The sequence below is a fragment of the Netta rufina genome (assembly GCF_964035555.1).
Source record: "Netta rufina genome assembly, chromosome: 1".
NCBI lineage: Eukaryota > Metazoa > Chordata > Aves > Anseriformes > Anatidae > Netta > Netta rufina.
Window position 1 is genome coordinate 20,708,909 of NC_140123.1, and position 22,286 is coordinate 20,731,194.

Here is a 22,286-nt window from a genome sequence, read left to right on the forward strand (position 1 = left end):
GAAAGCATCTCCTACAAACAAATGCCACATATAGAAAAAAAAGAAAAAAAAAAGCAGAAAGGCAGTCAAAGAAAGATACTGTGTTAGTTACGGCTAAAGACCTTTGGCTCCAAAACTCTGTTATAATTATTTTCAAAAGACAACTAAAATGTGGAACATTTGAGTAGTCTGTCTTTGAACTCCTTTATTACACTGACCACTAAAACTCAACATGAAATTTAGCATGGCAAGAGCCACTTGTAAAACAATCTTATTATTTTATACATCAAATGCTCTGAGTTAGATGCAATTATGGTTTGGCATTCTCCTAACTCAGTGGGAACACATTTGAGGACAATTATATTTTACTGCATCTCATGCAAAAAGTCTGAGGTTTTCTGCTCAGCAGGCCATCAGGAAGGCTCTGGCTGTGCTTTAGCTAAACGAGGCACAAATATGCTTAGTAGTTGCCCTAGAATATTTTACAGTAACTTAAAGCATGCAAAAGCGAGAGGAAAAGACACCTTTTGAAAAGTTTTGTCATCAGGAGGATCAGGACTTTCATGTTCTGCTCAAGGGAAGAGGTGCTAGAATACAAACTTTTACATTTTATTTGCAACTCTTTTCCCCAGAGACTCTGAAGTCAGGCCGACCCCCAAGTAAATATTTGCCCTAATTGTTGGATAATTTAATTGTGTGTTTTCATTTAATTATAATTTGATTAAAAGATAATGGTGTAGTCTAAATTTGACTGTTCTTATCATATTTTATCAGTCTTGCTGCATAGCCAGCACATTCCTTGACCAATAAACATATAGCCCAATAAAATGCACATTGTGTTGGCATCCTTGATCTATCGAAGATCAGACTGCAAAGAAAGACACAGAGAATATTACAAAACAACCACATCTATATGTAGGGCACTACTTATAAAACGGTCCTGAGTAATCTGCAACATGAAACATTTGCTTTTTCTCTGAAATTAAGTTCTCTTTGTGAAAAAACCTGCTGCATCCAAAACCATAGGCAAACATTTCTGTTCATTTTTAGGGCTAAGGCACCAGCACTACATGGGAAGAGCCTTTATGGGCACTGACATGTCAGAAGATACATCAGAAAATCTTTCTTTCAAAGACAAATATCTAAGTATGTGTGGATCTCATAATGTCTTCAGGTCAAGCTGGGCAAGCTTCTGGGTGTGCACTGCAATCCAATTTTTTTTAAAACCTAAAACAAATCTTTCAAAATGGGATTATGAAAAAAAAAAAGTCATCTCCACTTCCATGGTACGTGCACCACTTTGTTTTGCAGGCCTGAACATGGCAAGTACACACAAAAATGGGTATATAAGAAACACAAAAGGGTTGCTCATTTCAGTGGAAGAGCATGAATCTGTTCCTGCATTTGGAAGTCTGCTTCTTCTGTTTAAATTGAGTATTCAGAATTATTTAAAAAAAAAAAATTTTTTTTGAAAGGAGATGGCTTGTTTTAAACATGAAAAGGAAAACAGAACCCAGGCAGCTCTTTTTCACTTACTTTCCTGTGCAGTTTCTTTAAGCTGAGTCATTGAAAACGTCAGTGCATATTTCCAGTTCTTAGCTGTTTCAGGTCATCTTCCATTGCTATGGAAAAGCACAAGCAACAAAGTTCACTACGCAGTGAACGATTTGGCTGAGCATCACCAGACTTTGCATTATTGCTGAGCTATATACACAAGGCATTTGAAATGTACAGTTGTCAAAGATGTCAGTCAAAACCAAAACTAGAAACCTGGGCTTTGCAGAAGTTGCCACATAGTTATCAAATCACAAAATCATCAGACTAGTGGGCTTCACAACACTGACTATAAATAAAAATAGAGAGGTAACAATAGTAGTAGGAACAAATACATATTTAAAATAAGGCTTTTTTTACATCGTTTTTAAGATGCCTGGCCTCTAGCCCATTGTTTGTTCTTCATATATTACAGATTCATGACAAAGCTGATTGTGTCCCTTGTCAAGAGAATACTCTTGGATCTATCCTTATCATCTAATAATGCCCCTAATCAGCAGCATAGGATATCTGAAAGACATTCATAACAAATCAGTTCTGAAACATATGGAGTTTTTCTTTCCTTCCATATTACCAGCAGTCTTGTCATCCTTAGTGAGTTATCAAGCAGAAATGATCAGTGCTGAAAATACCGAGATCCTGTTTTCTTCTTGGTGGCATTTTAAAAGTTAGTCTACCAAATCAACTTCATGTCATGGGCCAATTATTTCGATGCAGATCAGGTATTGCAGATGCTGACCAGAGCTGACCTTGCTCAAGTCAGGTCCTTCCCCTTCCAACACAGACTGATGATTCTGACACAAAAATCCATCGCAGGTCCCTCCCAGTAAGAACTTCTCTGTCTTAGTGAAGAAATAATTGGTCACAACCCACTGTTGATTGCCCATGTAGAAGAGTCATGGATCCAGACTGCTTCAAGAACTTAATGGAGATATTTACATTACCATTCATCCATTTTCTAAGTGAAGCTATATGAATAAAGAGTATAAAGCGTGAGAACTATGCAACACAGGCAGCAGTCAGAGGTCAGATCGTACTGTCTCAACTCTGACTTTGTACATTCACATTATCTCCAATAAAAAAAAAAAATAAACAAAAAATACTTTTTTTTCACAGAGAAATAAGCATACTGGAAATACAAAGAAGCGTCTTCCAGGCTAAGAGGTGAGCAAAAAGTGATATAAAAGCTCTATACTGAAGAGCATACATGCAAGCAGTACATTGCTCTGACTGAAAGAAATCAGAGATGCCCTTGGCTCCTCTTGTTTGCTCCACCTGTATGCAAGAAATGCACACATCATTGCAGTCCGTTTTGCACTCTGTCCATGTTTCTACATGACAGAATAAAATTTCCCCGTTCCAATCTGGAATATGGATAAGGCCTTGTGGGACGTTCTCCTGCCATTTGGCAATTTAATAGAAAAAGAAAGGCAGGGTTAGGGTCCACCAAATTCTGCATCACTGTGCTAATCATATGGGATCTGTCCACCCGATTTTCATGAGTGGCCCCTGCCCAGTTCTCCAAAAGGAGAAAACTCTCCCAAGATTCCTTGCTGACATACCCTTAAAGAAAAACTCCTCCCTATCCGAAATTTGGCCATCAGCATAAGGTTAAGAAAAATGAAATGTTGCAATGACCTGCATGATTCCATCATTACTTCAACCTAACTAAGAAACAGATCCAATACTACTGCTTTAGAGTAACAGCAAGTTGTCTTTGTCAGAAGGGGAACCACTCTTCATTAGCAATGCTGGCACCTGGCAACATTTACTTCAGAGCAGTGCTGAGGAACTTCATTCTTCTTCTAGACAAAGGTGGTACTTCTGGCTCAAGGGAGCCTAAGGTTTTTCCTCCAAAACTGGAGATTCACGGAGCTCAAATAAGCTTAACTGTGTCTCCAAGGTCCTTCCTTGGAATAAGTCTCCCCCTGTGCTAGTGTCCTTCCTGGGCCCCCGGCCTCTCACTTTTTGAACGGGGTGAGCTTGTTGAAGGTGTGCCAGAAGAGGGATGGCTTCCGCTTGGGTTCTGCCAGGGCAAAGACCTGCTGCTGCGGGATGCTGGTAGGCACGGTGATGTGGCGCTGATGGATGGGATGCAAGCTTTGGTGTGGAGGAGGCATAGGACACCCGTTATAGCTTACACCTGCAACGGGAAGGAGTTAAGAAAGCGTATGAGACAGCTAGCACAGTGACCAATATGGGGGGAAATTCAGCATGGCAGCATGGAACAAAGCCAATAGTCAGTAAAGCCAGAATAAATTTTGCCATGATGTTAAATGAAAGCGCTACTAGATGTTACCTTTTCTGCCATTACACTTTTCAATTGCTGAACTGATTTGTCTTAAGAAGAGAGTAACACCAGTACAAATAACATTACAGGATTACCAAAAAATAGGCAGCAGCTTCACAAAGCCTGACAACATTGTTTGCATGGGTAAATTTTGATATTTCAAAAGAAAAACATTTTTTAAAGCACATCCTTTTACTGTAGTTAGTTCTAGGATAAGGCTGGGTAAAATACTGCTGCCAATGAAAAAGCATTTCTTCAATTTGGAAAATATTTCTGCAGGCTAAGGTTCTTAGACTTTGACCTTGGATATTCTGAACAGAATCTACTGATCACAATTTTTAGCCACTCCCCTAATAATCAAGACAGGTTTTTACAGATATGCTGTGATTGCAAAAGAGAAAATGCTTTGATAGCATTAATCCCAGAGAGTAGGGATAAATTAAGTCCTTTACTCCTAAATCCTGGCTTGGTCTGTTCCCACTTGTTCTATTTATTCTCTCACTAACCTAGAGGTTACCCAAATGTGACTTAAAGATGGAAAGACAAAAATCACGTTTTCTAAGAGAGGAAAAAAAGAAAGGTTTCCAGAAAAACAAGTTTCTAATCCATTACTGTACACTTTTACCAAATTAGCAAGAGAGGATAGGAAGAAGCCATTTTGAGTGTGCTATCACGCACTCAGCAACATGCAGCTAGCAGAAAGGACATGAGAGCATTTGAAACAGAAAGCATGGTATGACTAAAGAAGAAAAAGCTGTCTGAGTAAAAGCAAAGGAAGGAAACTGTAACCCTCATTTTGAATTTAATCTCTGCGAGCACTTTCTTACAGCCTTAAACATAACACTTGCTGTGCCTATTGTGTTTCTTCTCCAGTGAAGTGATAATACTCGCTGTCCGAAGGAGACGGGGAAGCTCATTTCATAGATAGTTTACAAAGGTATTTGAATTTGAAATTAAAATATGAGCTACTCTGAATAATTTGAACTCCATGTAAACCCAAGACAAATTTTTAAAAGATTCAGGAATTCAATCATTGCACTTTTCCCCAATACTAAACACACTGGAATAAAATAGGAGTGTGAAGCTGCTCTTAAATACTCACCTTTCATTTTTCCATGCCTTGACTTACGGGCATTCTGCATGGCTTGTTTCTTCTGGTTTTCTGAGATTTCCATTCCTATGCAAAAGAGTAAATTAGGGCAATGGTATAAAAATATTTCAATCTAATGTTTGATTACATTAAATCAAAACTAATAGGTAAACTATTTTAACCGTTTTTTAGTAATTCCAAGTAAATCTTAACTTTGGTAATTCTAAGTAAATCCTTGGGTAAATTTTAACCCAAAGTTTTTAGACTTATGTTTTACTTCACCATGTAATTTTAGCCAGTTTCACTGGGATAAGAATAAGAACATGAATTTGCCAGTAAATAAATAGCAAAAGTTTGCTTTACAAATTCAAAAATGGTCGTCACTAAGTGCACAAAAAAATTCTTTCTACAGATAACTACAGATGGGAAAAAAAAAAAAAGAATAAATTAGCAAATTAGCATTTCTGAAAGCTACAAGCCACCCAGCATTAGAGCACAAATACAGATTCTGTTTCTTTTTTCAGGCAATTTGAGCTAACTTGGGGTAACAAACTGAAGTCACCGGTACTGCAGTAGTACAAAATTGGTCCAAGTAAACCCCTAATATCTTTATGTTTGAAATACTCAGTCTTATGGCAAACCTTGTATTGTTCTGTAAGGGGATGCAACCTACTTTCCTTCCACCTTCTCATTGCTTCACCCTCTGTGTTTAATGTATTTATTTGCTCATCCACATGGAATAAAAGATTAGATTTTAAAAAAAGCTAGCAAAGCTCTCTGTGGGCTGAACAAACTCCACGATATTATCTCACATCAGTCTTCATAAACTCTGTACTTTTGTGGGGCATAAAGCAGAAATTGTTGTAACTACTTTGCACAACCCTCGAGTGAACGAGATACCAGGTGGACATTATCTTGTTTATGGTGTGCCCAGTGTATGCCAAGGAACTGCCGTTAGCAGCACAGACATAGCAGAAGGCTGCGGAGGGCAGCATTCCCTCAACCCAGAGGACTCAGCCTCACGTCCTCTGCCAGACACCAAAGCAGGCTGTGATGTGGTCGTGGCTGCCATCAGACTGGGGCTGGATCCCACACTCTGGTTTCTCAAGTACTTGTTTGCATAGTTGCATGACTTATATGATGCTATAGTGTGTGGCCAACCCTATGCTATATGCTACCACATGACAAGTGTGACTGATCCGTGCTGAGTACAGAGAAGCCAGACATCTGCTAGGAAAGGTAGCCAAGTGTCTGGTGTCATCTGGAGCCCACGCACAGGCATTCTGCTTCCCTCTCCCTGTGTACAAGACATCGGCGATACATGGATCTGCTTTGTTAGCACAAGCAGACAACAGGGGGCATGGGCTCTCACTCATTTCACTCACATGCACACAAAGAACACAAAAACTGCAACTCCAAAGTAGAATAAAGAAGATGATTTGGTTCCATTTTGCATTTGCCTGCATATCTCCATACTTTTAAAATTCCTTTAATTTTTTAACATGAATTTACAAAGAAGTTACTACAAATGATAGCATCACAGAATGGTTGGGTTGGAAGGGACCTTAAAGGCCACCCAGTTCCAACCCCTGCCATGGGCAGGGACACCTCCCACCACACCAGGTTGCCCAAAGCCCCATCCAGCCTGGCCTTGAGCACCTCCAGGGATGGGGCATCCACAGCTTCTCTGGGCAGCCTGTGCCAGGGCCTCACCACCCTCTGAGTAAAGAATTTCCTGCTTATATCTAATCTAAATCAACCTATTAACTTAAAATACAACAGCATTCAGCCATAATTTTGGGGTAGCAGAAGTTTCTTTTATTTTATTCTGCAATTCTTTCCTTTATAGAAACAAGGAAACGGACAAAAGAAATGAAAGCAGTTTCATCAGCACAGATCAGACCACTGTCGTAGGGTTACTATTAGTGGCTTGGAGAAGGATTTTCTGGCCACGGCCTTTTCTTCACATGTATTCATAAAAGCTAAGAAAAGCTAGATATGGTTTGGGAGACAATGACCTGACCAAAGTGGTTTTGAAAATAGAAGTAAAATGCCATTTGAAGAGTATGTGTTTGTTCTCAGAGTGGTTAGATTAGAGGCTTTATGCAAACTCCAGCAAGATAGCTCACAAAATCAACAAGATAAATTTAAACCTGAGGTTGAGAATACTGGAGCTTTTCCACTGGTTTTGGCTAAAGGAAATGTTCAATTATGCCAAAAAGAAGAAATTTTATGGAAAACAAGCAGTCTTCTGGGTTGTGGAGAATACATCCAAGCTACTGAAACTCACAAGACCGGATGGACATTGGCTATTACAACTCAGCTATGTTTCTTCTGGTTCAAGACACCCATACCAAAAATGGTACTACTAAATCTGAATAATGAGTATAATTTGAAAAGCAAGTTTCCAGCAGGATGGATGTTACATGGGCAGAAAAGGCTGCACACGCACGTGTCTTCACCATAGTGCAGTCAGTGCCTTAAGAACAGAAGCACTGGGGACCCTCCCTTGCAATCTTTGCTCTCAGCACCATGGAGATTTGTGACCTTGCCCTAAATAAGGGCTAGTGCTATAATGACAAATCTCATCCTTATCACTGCCACCACTGGTGAATGGCTGCCCCTTCTGAGTGTCGTATCTTGATTCTCATGAGTTCCGCAGTAGAATCTCATGAGATCCCAGTAGAATAATGACATTTATATAACTGCAGTTGCTACACCTTTGCAGTTTCCCCATACTTGGGGTTTTCTGGAAGTGTGGCCTTCCACAAACGGAATGGGAACACCCCACTGCTGCACAAGACAGACCCACTGCTGCCACCAGCAAGCACTGGAGTGAACCTCAGAAGCATCCCAACACACAGCACTCAGCCTCATCAACATACTTGCCCAGTGCTCCATAAAAAAAACACTGCAGGAAGAGGTGTAAAGATTTGAAGAGCTCAGGAGCATCCCTCAGACGGAATAGGAATGAAAAATGCTTAAATTTTATCTTCTTTTGTTCAGCCCTCTTCACCAAAGGGCAAGAGCTGTGATTTATTCAGTGCTTACTGATCACGTTGTATGCTGGAGCTGAGGTTTTTAATAACTTTTGTTAAAAGAGGGATTGTTTGGGCATCATCTGTGTACTACTCTAGCATCTTCAAATCACCTTCACCCTTTTGCAATATCCATATGATTTTAAAGTTCCATTTAGGTGAACTGGTAAAGGCAGCCAATACCCTCTCCCAGGAGCACAAGATGTGTGAATAAGCTCTACACAGAGCAACTCATGAAAGTCACCTGTGTTGTGCCCAACAGGACCATAATATGATGAAACAGGGCCTGGAGCATCTCCCCTATGAGGAAGATCTGAGAGACCTGGGTCTGTTCAGCCTTGAGGAGAGAAGACTGAGAGGGGATCTAATCAATGTTTACAAATATCTTAAGTGTGGGAGACAGAGGGATTTGGCCGACCTCTTTTTAGTGGTTTGTGGGGACAGGACAAGGGGCAGTGGCCACAAGATGGAGCACAGGCAGTTCCGCACCAACATGCGAAAGAGCTTCTTCATGGTGAGGGTGACGGAGCACTGGGACAGGCTGCCCAGGGAGGTTGTGGAGTCTCCTTCTCTGGAGATATCCAAGGCCTGTCTGGACACCTACCTGGGCAGCCTGCTCTAGGGAACCTGCTTTGGCAGGAGGGTTGGACCCGATGATCTCTCAGGGTCCCTTCCAACCCCTACAACTCTGGGATTCTGTGCTAATGTCACCCCCTGATGTTCAGCACAAGAGAAGTTTGTTTTAAGATGTTTGGGAAAAGTTTAGCTGTGGCTGCTTCATTACTTAGTCCGGAGTCAAGGTGCTTGGGGTTAATTGCAGCAGCTGGTGCAACAGAAACAAGTTGAAATTGGTTTTAGAATATGAATTGGTAAACTTGAAAGTGTTTTTTTTAGCTTGTAGATGGACCATCTACAATATATTTGGACGAGATCTTATTTTTGTCATTGTTACAACAGTATCAAACGGGAGAAATCCTCTAAGATTAAAGGGTTTACATTTGCAACCTAAGGTTTATTCCTGTCTTCCTATTCTTGTGGCCAGATGTTTTGAGTGAAATTGGAATATGAGATTTTAGCATCTTGTTTAAATTTTATGAATTTCTAAATTGTATCATCCACTTCAGTGCACTTCCAACTCTAATCTGCTGCCATCCACAGCCTGAAGAGCATTTCTTATGAATTATGCCACTCTCTTCCACATAAAGGTAATGTCATAAAAAGAAGTACAAATCTACAACTACTGCTGCTTGGCTTTATAATACAGTGTCCTTTAAGAACAGATATTTGGGCCAATAACTCAGACATAGCTGCTGGGATTTTGGTTGGATTTTTATTACTGATAGGTCTTTGTGAGCTGCCTGTTGTCATATCCTACATATCACTGTACTCCACAATGCCCTAGAATGACATAGGTTACACTGTAACTCAGATACCATTTTTAGCTGCCCTGGACCTTTGGCCCACAATGACAGGACAAACACACCTGAACAGGCTTTGCTTACACAGCTAAAAGCCGTGTCAGGTAAGAATGAGGCAACAGTCCCGGAAAGCAGAGTGCACATCTGCACAAAGCATAAAAAAGGAGTGGAAAAACAGCAATATTCCCTCTTTGTTATTACCACCTTTTAGAGAGGAAATCCCTGCACTCACCCATTTCCTTATCTTCTTGAACTCTCCTCCTTTCGCTTTCGCATGCCTCCATCCATCTCTTCTTATCCTCTTGCTTTTTTGCACAGAACAAATGAATCTCTTCTGTTGCTCTGTTTATTATCTTAAAGGCATTCTTGACATTAATGTTAAAGTCTTTGTCTCTGCCATCTTCAGCATCTACAAGTTCCATCTCATCCATGTCAATACGATCCTTATAATACAAGATGTCCCTCCTCAATAGGTCCTTCTTACAGAACACAAGCTGATGGTCAAAAAGGAAGAAAGTCCTCTGCTGGCTTTTGCCTTGCTTTGATATTTTGGTCAGTTCTCCTGAGTGGATGAGTTCTGAGCTCCTGGCTAACACATCTGGGCCCTAAGAAGATATATTATACATGTAGTAAGTAAATAATATTTCAAGATCTTACTATGTGCCTAACCAGTCTCATTTTACTAATCAAGTCTTAACTGTATTCCATTTTCTTGTACTTTTATTATTAGATCTGAAAATGCTACAGAATGTAAATAATTTTACACAGGCAAACTCAATGAATGTGATTCCGTTCGGCTTTATTTATGCATAAATCTGAAGGACACTTATTAAAGTCACTAAAGAGGGTTCAAGTTCTGATAAAATTACCATAAATCCAAGTAAGATTCTACAGCACCAGCATTAAAAAAAAAAAACCTATTGGTGTAGTCACCATCGTTGGGGGTGTTCAAGGAAAGGTTGGATGTGGTGCTTGGGGACATGGGTTAGTGGGTGACAGTGGTGGTAGGGGGATGGTTGTACCAGGTGATCTTGGAGGGCAGTTCCAACCTTAACAATTCTATGATTCCTACATTCCAGCATCATCTCAAAGATGTGTTCGCATACTTTGTGCTGCTCTTCCCGAGTCAAACAAGGTAATCAGTAACACAATCACTGCAAATGAATGCAACAGGACTTTTACCTGAGCAGTGACCAGCTGAAAAGTAGACACTATAAACTACCTACTACGCAGAAAGATATATCCAATAGAGGACATGAAGTACTGTACACAGCACCTTTGACCAGGAAAGGGTCAGGCACTTACCTCCCAGTCTACTATAGACACTTGCCAGCGCGCTATCTTGTCTATGCTTTCCAATCTTCGTTTTCGCTCATTGATCAGGCATGCTACATTCTTCATAGCCTCATATGCAGCTTTTATGTTGTTATAATCACTGTGAAATGTAGGCATGTTTCAAAGATCACTTATGCAATAGGAATGATGCAATCAGAAGCTGTGACATGGTGCTATCGGCCTGCATTACCCATTTAGCGCTCTACTTAAAGTATTTAAATAAGAAACAGCTGATTCTCAGCTATCTTCAAGCTCACATAACAGTCTGTAGAATTCAGTGTACTGCTGTATTTTGTGCAGGAGCAAATTACTAATCTTGTAAGGAGGCAGAAAGAGTAGATCAATTAATAGAAATGCTGTGTCTACTGAAAACAATGGTAAAACTCCCATTCACCTCAGTGATTCCCACATTTCACCAAAATAATTTGTTTAAAAACAAAATCTGATGGGGATTTTATTGTGAAGGACATCCCTTTAATCGTGTTTAGCACCTATATTTTCTCCTTCTCATTTCCAAAGGTTGTGTCAACAAATGGGAACAGAGAACTTATGCAGGAAAGATACCAACAGCAACCTTGAACAGGGTGAGTAAGGCACCCAAGAACACGAGCACCAAAGAGAAAAATTAAAGGAGACAGTACTGTTAAAGTAGCCCAATTTTATGGAACAAGCGTGCATGAGCCGAGGCCATCACCTTCCCCTGCCTGCTCCAGATGGAATGCAAGTCTCCTGTCCTCCTTCCACTGCCCTGCTTCCCTCCTTCTTTCCCTGAGCTCCTCATTTGCTTTTGACTGTACCCAGCCTGTAGGCAGGTTCTGGTTCCCCTTTGTATAACTTCTCTCCCTCCTTCACCTTCCTCAAATGGAGTCTCTGAGAAGTGGGAAGGAAAGACTTATTTCTTGCCTTATGAGTCCCAGCTGTCTTCAATCCTTTATCACAATGACTCTTGCAGAAAAGGGAGCCAGAGGTAGAAAACAGTATGAGCCAGAAATAAACCCTACAAGGGGGTCAGCCTCACTGTCCTCTTTATCTGCTTCTGTCCTGGTTCCTATTTTCATCTGCCGCTGCTGATGGATGCACTTCCCCTCTACATCTACACATTGCTCTCTCCTCTCTCTGTTTATAGCTCTGGAAACCCTTTTCTGCCACCCTGTATACAAAAAGTGAGATTAACAATAACAGGATCCGTCTCATGTCAGGGAGATGTCCCACAGGGTGACCGCATGATAGCCACACTGCTACTCTTATCTCAGTTCCTCCTTTGTGGGTGTGTACGCCAGTCCTCACTTGCTGCATAAACTGTGGCCTTCACAGAGGGCTGTGCACATCTTCAGTCGTGCTACTTAAAACAAAACAAAAAGCTCCGAAAGAATAAGCTGACTGGAGCTGTGCCAAGGCTTTGCATGAGTGCAGGCGAGCATCTCTTGACACCGGGAGCACGGCCGTGTTTGCAGGCACCTCCGCCTGCTGGGTCACAGGTCAGGAGGGTGGCCACTGTGGGTGGAAGGTGGCAAGAGCTGTCTGACACTCCACCTACGGATTTAGTCACTCATGGAATAAGCTTTCGGAAATTAGCAGCTGGGAAACTGATAGCTGTCTCAATTGTCATTGCAGGGCTTTCCATGGGGCTACAGAAATGAACCCCTGAACGTCAAAAGTCCACAATCCTAAGGTCCCTAGCAAAAACACCATTGTTTCCAAGGGGAATTTTCTCAAGGTTAAAGAATTGCAGACTTCGGTCCATGAAGCATTGCCTCAGGCTGTGCCTCGACTTCAAGCACAGGGGTCACAGTGGAACATTTTTCTTGCAATTGTACCAGGTAAATAGGCAGACATTTAAAGATAAAATCTTAATTTAGTCAAAGAGTTAATCAGTCATGGGGTATACTAGGAAGGCTAATTACCTGCAACATCAGTTCTTACTTATCCCAGCAGAAGATCTAATGTCTGAACATTTTTTTTTGCAAACAAGTGTTTTGGAGGAACCTAAATAAATTGCCCCTTCTAGTATGCAAGCTTCCTAGCAGACACCAAACAAAAAAGTATTTCTTGTGGGTTCAAAATATATCTGGTCACTTGGATTTCAGTTTAGGTTTGTATGTTTCTGTGTTCTTCATACATAGCCAATCCCAGATGGTTTACCAGCTACAATTTACAGTTGCAGGTAGTAGAAAAACATTAATTGTTTAAATTAACAAAAAAAATCTCAAAGAAAAAATCAAATTCTGAGTTGCAGACGTTACAGTAACAATGTGCCCTGTACCCATTCTGAATAATACTTTTGGTTTCCTGGTCTGTGGTAACACTTAGAACATGTAACATCTGAAGACATCATACACATTCTACAGGTTAACTGTCTAACAAGGGTTATTATATGTGTCACTCTAATGGAAGAATTCTTTAATTAACTGATAATTTCTATTTTCTGAGAAGCTGTTCTTCCACACTACATCTCCTGTCCTGTTAAGGTCTCCACCCAGATTTATATTTTTCTCTGATTTTCTTTATTGGCATTATTACAGTGAGTGGTAAAGACCCACCTTGGGAAGAGAGGTAAAAGGGAACATTATGCTTGGGTCTAGTGAAAAGTTCAGTTTTGAGAGACTGGGATCTTTACACTGAGATGAAAAACAAACAAACAAACAAATAAAAACTGAACAGTAGACCTAGCACATATTCAGAAAACCCGGTGAAGTAGCTCAGATAGGAAGAAGTTTACAATGAGTGTAGATTACAAGAACCCTCAAAGCAAGTTTTTATGGAACTGGTATGGAAATACTGATTCTCAAGTATTCTGTATTTATTTTGGGGCAATAAGCATTAGTCTTCAAGTTACTGGGAGTGCACAAAAAATACCTTGGAAATCCCTGAACAACAACATTTTGCTAACACTTTCTTATAAAATTTTGTTAACATTATTTGCTGTTTCCTTTGATTAATCATTCTTTCTTAGCTTTTTCCCTCTTGGTTCTCCCTGTGCTCTCACAGTTTGTAACTACATTTTCTAGTGGGTTCAAGAACGAATTCATTCTATAACACCTTTCCTCTGCAGTGTTTATTACTAGTAAATTTCAAAAAACATTACTCTCAAATTTGCTCAGATTGTGTTTTTGTTCTAAGGCCCTCTGCCTTTTCATGTATCCACAACATTTATGCAGCTTCTCCCTTTCTTCTGTGGACTTCCTTCTTCTCTTTGACACAATGGCTTTTTCACTGATTTACAAATCCCTCCCTCCATCCTATTTCAGCACCTTCCTCCTTTCCTTTTCCCTCTTTCACTTATTCCTCATTCCATCTTACACACTGACAGTCCCCTGCGCTACGTTTCAGATTCTGTTTTTGTTAATATTGTTATGGTTTCGAGATGCCAACAGGAGCTCCCATCTGTGTTGTGTCACCCAGAAGGTTTCAATAATTACATGTTATTACTGATTTAAGATTTATCTTTTTAATTCTCTCACCTGTGCTCCTGAGTGGTATATTTGAGCAATTCTGCAAGCTGCAGAGGGTATTTGCAGATTTTCTGTACAGGCGTGAGAAGAAAACCATCAATGGCAATGTCAATCATCTGCTGGAGCAAGCGACAGGCCTCAAAGAAGTGACGGTATTTGCCCTGTTTCATTAGCTTGGAAAGTTCAATGCAGGCACTGGGATGATTGTTACAGTATTCTGAATAAATAGCAAAGCCTTCTTGCTACAGGAAAAATAGAAAAAAAACAATCAAAGTTTCAACTAAAGTATTTGACTATAAAGAAGAGAATTTTTTTAATACAGTAATATACTTATTATATCTAGTTATATTAATTAATCCATTTCCTATGTGGTATCCAAACTCAGTAACAAACGGCTTTGAAACTATATAGCAATCTAATCTGTAACTGTCAAAACTATGCGCCTTCTTTGTATGAACAGAGACAGAGGCCTTTGTTCAGTCAGAATAATCAAGCCCAGTACTTCAAGAAATACTTTGCCTTCGGAAAAATCTTGGAAATCAGAAGGCCTCAACAGCTATAGGTTTAGCAGGTGTCTAACATGAATTAAGACTTTCTCCCCACCACTTTCTATCCTGATATTCTTTAGGAAGTTGTTGCATACCCAACTAAGCAATCTAAGATTATTGTAGATATTCCAAATCATCTGTGATCACTACAGTTTTGAAAAGAAAACCTAAAATTGTGTACAATGATACATGCTTGCTAAAGATAAGGAGAAATCTGAAATATTTAAATAATCATTTAACTTAGTTTTAAATAGTTTACATTCTAAAATGTAAGATTAGTACACTTAGATTAGTATTTGATTGGCACTTGTCAAACCTCCTAACACCCTAAGAGCATTTTCTTATCATGTTTTATTTGTTTCATAACTAAAATCAACTTTTGCGACATACATGTTGAAGAAAGCATGATCCTATCTCACTCAGATGAGGTTCCTCTTTGTTGTACTGTTTCTCAAGATCCTTCAGAAACTTTCTTTGGAATTTGTAAATATCCTCAATATTTCCAAAAATGGTGCTTAACTGGGCTGTGGTGAACATTCCTGTATGTTTGCGACACTGACGAATATAACCCTAGAAATGAAACAAAAAAAAAAAAAAAACTCTTTAGTTTGAAGATACAAAAACAGATTCTACCCTGTAGCATCCCACTGAACTGGCAAAACCCTGTGATCTGCAAGCACAAGTGGTTTCCCAGCCATGCATAAATGCCTGGACAAGCAATTTCAGATTTATGCCCAAATTGATTGTTCCAATCCAATTTCTGTCTCACAGTACAGTAAATGCATCAGGGAACCAGATATCTGCACCACGGGTAAAGCTCATGGCAGGACCCAGTCTAAGCCATAGAAGCACAATTAAGAACATATTATAATACTGCCAGAATGCTACTGGTTGTCAAATCCAGATAGTACTGGTGAAGAGGTAACAATACAAGCAAGACTTGTGTAAAAATATGATTCCTTTTTCCCTTTATTTTCGTTACTTGCAAGAACATCACATAGGTCCAGTTCCTTTGTATCCAGTGTAAGCAGATGCATAACCAAGTCCTTCATTTCGAAAATGCCCTCGAAGCAAATTCTACTCTGCTTTCAGTAACCAATATCAGATCCTATCAGCATCCACATAGCAAGGAGGCAAAGATGAGGCCAGGGGCCTCTTACAGGCTCCGACATTCAGCAGCTGCCACCACACACAGACGGGAAGTCCTCAGGTACCTGCTCCACACAGCTGAGAGGGGAGAGGAGGATGCAGAACAGCAGCTGATATGGAGGAGCACCAGCTGTGCTCAGATTCCCCTATCAGTTACAGTGCCTGGGTGCAGATGTGCCCACAGGGTAACTGGTATGATGGGGGTTATGTGCCAGGCTCTTCCATTTGGCTGCTTCCAGGTTTCTCCCAAATCACTCTGGGAGTAGGCAGCTGTAAAAAGCCTGCAGCTGCTCCAGTGAGGTTTACCAGGAAGCATCCCTGAGCACTGCTGGTGCTGTTAGGAACATCCATGTCTCCTGCACAGCCATCTGCTCTGAGTGCTGTGCAGTGGCTACACTGCATGCCAACCATCACCATCAGGAGGATAATTCCAGCAAGAAGCAGGAGCCTCTGTGCAGCTCTTCAATGTGGATGGCAGGCAATTCGTGAACACAACTGGTTTTTCTGGGTTCTACCAGCTTTGTGATTCTGACTGCACCAGCTCTAGTGATTCATTCCAGTGCAGGCCTGGCACATTTGCGTTATTATCTGCAGTAGCTTTTCTGGCTCAGTCCCAGCCCTACCTGAGTGTATTTTCAGTGTTCTGCTTGTACCACCCTACAAATTCACTCAGAGGAAAGCAAACCACCTTTACCCCACATGCTGAGCGTGCAGCACCGTTTCTCTACTTGGAAAGTTTGTTTGCTGTTCTGTACTAAACTGAACTGAAGAGGCATGTCTTTAAAAAGAAGAGTTATAGAAGATATGTATTAGAGAGATTTAATCATTAATAGCAGTCTAAAAATTAATAGGTTAGTAAAATACGAAAGCTGTGTCCCAGAACTCAGCTAACCATGGCAGCAAGGCAGCTGTGTGTACAAATTCCTCCCTCATCTTCTAGGCACCCAGTCAAACTTGATAGCGTATGTAAATAGTGAATCCAAATGACAAAACTTAGATTTAATGTTTTGTTTTTTTTTAAATAACCTGCCAGCTAGCAACAATTTTTTGTCTTCTTGTCTTCCCATTTATCTTTCTTCAAACTGCATTAAAAAGGCCTGATCCACAAAGAGGAAGGAAGAAAAGGAAAAAGAAAAGGAAAAACAAAACAGAAAAACAACACTGTTGTCATGTCTACTTTGCTGTCCATGAAATAATCTAATGAGTGGCGGACTAAAGGATGACAACATGACTAATACAGAGAGAGAACCAGTAAACCAAGTGTAGAAAGAATATTTTGATAGGTTGCTTAGCACCCATTCAGATGGTCAGCACAAGTACACGTCAAATACAGGGCAAATGCATCACAGTCCACATCAGAAAAGGCAAGTATCAGTGAAAAGTATTAAGAAGCTTCTTCTTGACTGAGTGCAGTCTTCCAAGAAAGCTTGAATAAAAAGAAAGAAAAATCACTGTGTTCTTGCTATTTCACAGTTCAAACAAGGAAATTAGTTCTAGAACACCTTGAAAGACTTCATAGCTCCTAAGCATCAACAAAAGTCTCTTTGCTGGAGAAAACAAAAAAAATCTTGCCCAGCAAACTTTCTCTTTGCATGATACTTTCATAGAGCTTAGTCTATGAACTGTAGCAGATTTTATTAATTACTGCAAGTCTTCTATCTAAACCAAGTGATAAAATGTTTCAAATAAACTACACTTCCTCTCACTTATTTTTATGGAAATAGCAGTCAGACAAGTGAACTATTTTTTCCATGTCTTTTTTTTTAAAAGACATGGAAAAAATAGTTTTTTTTTCCATGTGGATTTTTTTTTTTTTTTTTTTTAAAAAAAAGGAAGTGGTGCCTTGTGGCAGTCTGTGGAGAGGAAACCCTTATGAGGGCATGACAAGGTTCTGACTGGCAGTGCAATTGGGAATATTATGAGCTGCAAAAATACTCCAGTTCTTAACTTAGATAGGATGTTTTGTTCACTAGGTCAGCAGAATGCCTTCAGGTTAAAGCATGTACCTCACAGATGTCCTTGAGATGCTTGATATAGACTCGTTCTGTGTTCATAATTTCCTGTATAACATTGGTTCTCATCTGATCCTTGTTTTCAGCTATTTTCTGACGATGCTTGCTGATATCTGCATCTTGTTCTTCATCCTGGATACTACTACAATTCTCCGGCAGTTCTTCCTGATTGACTCGCAGCTGCAGCCAGAACAAACAAAGCAAACTAGAGTAAAACAGCCAACTTCTACAGAGCATGACAAGACTGTTACAAAGTTGTTACAATTAAGAGAGGACATGTGACACAAATGTTCCCATTCCTGCCTTACAAGGGGGGGTTCTGCAACAGGATTTATCTCATTATACTCACTGGATATTCAAATCAAGTGCTGAGATTTGTCTCGTTGGCTAAATAAATGGCTTCCTACTCCCATTTTCTGAGAGATAATGTTGTGCTGCCTGTGTATTTTACAGATTTATTTTGCTCCCTTACTAACAGTTTATGTATTATTTTGGCCAACTCAGCTTATAAGCAAAAATTTCAAAAGTAGACAATTCATTCAAGTACTTCTAAATAGTTCCCCTCTGCCCCAGCTGCCTGTCTGCACAATGTGGATAACAGCACCTCCTTTGTCCACTTTTGTCTGATTGCCCATTTTGGTTGAAGAACCAGGAATAGTAAAGGCAGGAGCCACATTTTGCACTTTGTGTAGTACTTAGTATTTTGTACCCCAAGTTTCCTAATGGGCTCTCAAAAAGTAAAATAAATTGTGAAATATATTTCAGTGTTACATTATGTCTGACTAAGGAGTTCAGACTCCTACAGAATTATGTGGTAATAAATTTTGCCTGTTTCATCAAGAAATCCCTGCAGTAACAGAAGAGAGCACCACGCAGCACAGCTTTCCCATCTCTCATACAAACTGCTGTGTCCTCTCTGTATACACTGATTGCTTCTGGCTGAGCTTCCTGCTGCCCTCATTTCTACTTGTGAAACTCCTTTGGTTACAAATGGGACACACAAAAGAAGAAGTGAGAATAAAAGGTGTCAGGAGCTAGTGGTGTGATTTTCTACTGCTTTATAACTTGTGAAGTCATTAGGAGTTACACCACTGATGTTCAGATGCAAAAATGCTGATGATCAGGCCCTTCATTTAGATTTAATGCCATGGTCATTGCTTCATTCCATTCTACTATAAGGAACCTTGCCTGACAATGGTGCAAAAACAACAGAGTTACTCACCCTGACAAAGCTAGCTGGAAACCAGGCTTCCTTGTCTTCAATTCTTCCCCACCACCAGTCTTTGTTGGAAGCTTCTAGAACTCTAATGACATCTCCAGCTTTGAATCCCAGCTCTTGATCATCCATAGTCACATGGTCCCAGAGAGCTTCTGCATGGACAATGCTGCCATCGCTTATCAGCTGAGATGGGAAGAGAAAGAGGATGTGAAGGACAAAAGATAAACAACGAACTATTTATAAATTCCTAAAAAGACCAAAATGTCTCACTAGAGTGCCTGAGATTAATCCTTTTACAAGATGAAATTAAAACTTCTGGATCTTCAGAAACCCATGCATGCATTTACTAGAGTAAGAATGATTAGAGTCCTACTCCAGAGTAGTTAGATAGTTAACAAGTTAGGGTCTCAGCAAAGTGCTAGTCAGCATCCTTTTCCCTTGGCATCTGCTCTGGGACTCTGTCAGAGGCAGGATGCCGCTGCTGCTGGATACTTCATCATGACGCCTGCAGTCATTACTCTTTTTATTAATAAAAAACCTCAGGCCTGAGGAAAACATGCACTCCATCCCAATAACAATGCAAAGATTCACCACAGCAGCTTGCAGCCCAGGATGTTACCTCATTAATAGCAAGCTGTTCCCCTCCAGGCTGCAGGTACCTCGGCGTGGCTTGGCAGAGTTCCTCGTAACTGTAATCTTCCTCGCTGCCATTGTCATCCACCAACGCCGAGGATTCGGTCCCACCATCTGCAGCAGCTAAAACAAAGGTGGAACAGCTGTTTGTGCAATCATTTTTATACAGGCGCCTATTCCAAAAACAAAACAATGTGAAAGGAATTGCTTAGGAGTTGCCTTTGTTGTTACAAGTATAACAATAACAATGAAAGTGTAGGGTTCTCAGGAAAGCCACTTTTCTCTCGTGAAATACTTTTTACTCTTCTTTGTAATTTTCTCATTTTGTATGGGATGAAACAGAAATACTCTCTTTTGTCTGTGTTAAAAATAGAACTACAAACTTTTGTTTTGTTTTGTTTTGTTTTGTTTTAATGCAGAGGAAATGTAAAACAATCTGAACCAGAAGAGAGGTGTTGGTACAGTTCCCCACAGCACAGCACGTGAGAGCTCTTGTGGGCTACCGGCAGCCAGAGGGGGCCACTGCCAGCCCCCAGCTCTGTCACATCCCTCTGCACATTCCCACAGGGATACAGTGGGATTGTAAGGGGTGGGCACCCCACGCCTTGTAAAGAAGCACAGGTCAGAGCTACGATGAGCTTCATCATGTCTATACAGCCACATAAGCCATCGAATATCATCGAATGAGAAGGACTGATGTGGGGAGCAGTAATACCATCTGACTCAGATCCACACACCCAGTGCTAGACCCTTTTATACCAGGCTTGCCTTTGAAAGCCAGCTGTAACATCCAAACCAGATCTGGGGAAGAGCTAATAACCATGAGGTGTTCATGGCCCAGTGCTTGAGTGCACCCTCTGGTCCCCCTCAATTTATCCTTAAAGGTCTATTCCTGCAGCTGGCCCAAGCCACAAATAAACATTGTCTGAAGATCGCACAGTGCTCAAGTATTCCAATCACAAATAATATTCGAAATATGCTGCTAGTGCTTAACTCCCTTTTAAATGGTTGTGGCATCCCAGATAAGCTCCCATGTGGACCAGCCAGCACAGCATCCCCTTCACTTTCAAGGGGAAGGGACCTTTCGGATGCATTCTTGAACCTGCCGCCGCCCCCTGCCCCTGCCTCTCTGCCCTGCTCTGTGCCGGTGCTCTGACTCTGGGCTCCAGAAGCATGAACATGGCAGGGAGATGGCTTTGCTGTGCCCCACACCGTGCCACAAGAGACACGCTGCAGCCTGTCAGTTATTTGCTTTACGGGCAGAACCACTTCCACCCCCCGCCTCGTAGGTGCTCATACCATTGCTAGCATCTCTGGTCGTCCCTGTAATCATTTGCGGAAGAGATCAAAGCTGGCAGCTGCACAAATTAACTAAAAAGATTTTTGTTTTCTTTAAAAGTGGAAAAATATGCCATAATCTCGATTCCACTGCTCCATTCTACCCCCCAGCATTTTACACAGGCACTCACGTTAATGGCATAATGACCTAACCGGGGAGGATGCCGAATCCCTAATTAAAAAAATAAATAAATAAAAAACTTTTTCCCTAAAGACTCATAAACCTGAGCACTGACAAACTTCTCAAATACATCCCGTAAAACTTCCTGCTACTGCTTTATTAAAAAAATCTGCAAATAAATAATTCACAAAAATTGATTTTTCGCTTGTAAATCATCAACAACAAAAAAATCACCCCAGTGATTCTTTATCCATCCTCCCTGCACCATCAGTGCTGCCTGCTGGTTTTGTTCCAACACCGGTGGCACATCAAAACGCCCTAATTCCTTTAGCTCCAGATGAAAAACGAGTGGAGTTTGGGGACCGATCGCTGCTTGCTGTTCCTCACCGAGCGCACATGCCTGCATTGTCTGTGTAGTCTCGCTCGAGCGAAACGCAGCCCCCCTGTGCCTGTTCCTCTGCCAGCAAGCGGCAGGGATGGGATGCAAAAACTCACAAAACTTAAAGGGACGATGTGGGACCGACTATGTCCCCTGTCACCAGACCACCGCCGCCAAGCCCCCCTCCGTCGCAGCAGACCCCCTCAACCCACAAAGCAAAGTGCTCCCAGCACTTCATACTCACACGTACCCATCTGCAGGCTCTCCAGGCTCCAAAATCTCGCCATCCCACCGCGGGCTACCATGCTGCCGTCGCCTGGGGCCTGGCGGGGAAGGGTCTCGCCTTGCCCCCACAGCCACCTCACCTCACCCCGCTGGAGGCCGGCCCGGAGGGTCCGGGGGCGACACGGATGGGATGTGGCTGCAGGGCTGCCGGAGGCTGCCGGGTGCTGGCAGGGAGGGAGGGCCGGGAAGGCAGCAGGAGGCGGCTCCCCTGGTGCCGGGGAGGGCCTTGGGTTGTCGGCAGAGAAGGGCGAGCTCGGTGCCGGGTGTAGCCACCACCACTCAACGGGAACAGCCGGAGGGGTGTGGGGTGTTCCTGGTGTTGCAGCAGCGGGTATCAGCCCGTCTCTGTCTCGTTACGCCAGCTACAAGTCCAGCAGGGAGCAACAAAGGAGTTGTGTTTTTTTTTTTTGATCGTGTTTTTGTGTGGCTGTTAAAACTTCTGCCGT

General features: G+C 41.4%; 1 protein-coding gene across 2 annotated transcripts; it reads right to left on the reverse strand.

The window, feature by feature from the left end:
- Window positions 1-3,494: 3,494 nt before the first annotated feature.
- SPATA13 (spermatogenesis associated 13) lies at window positions 3,495-21,860 on the reverse strand (the record flags this gene model as incomplete). 2 transcript variants are annotated; one of them, XM_084292835.1, is made up of 10 exons in its annotated part: window positions 3,495-3,676; window positions 4,926-5,000; window positions 9,602-9,974; window positions 10,675-10,804; window positions 14,166-14,398; window positions 15,095-15,274; window positions 17,860-18,045; window positions 19,088-19,267; window positions 19,704-19,840; window positions 21,806-21,860. In XM_084292835.1, 10 exons carry the CDS (start codon window positions 21,858-21,860, stop codon window positions 3,495-3,497), a joined length of 1,731 nt encoding a protein of 576 aa, XP_084148961.1. The 2 variants fall into 2 exon arrangements, with proteins under 2 accessions (XP_084148961.1, XP_084148962.1); XM_084292836.1 differs by lacking the exon at window positions 17,860-18,045.
- Between the last annotated feature and the right edge of the window lie 426 nt (window positions 21,861-22,286).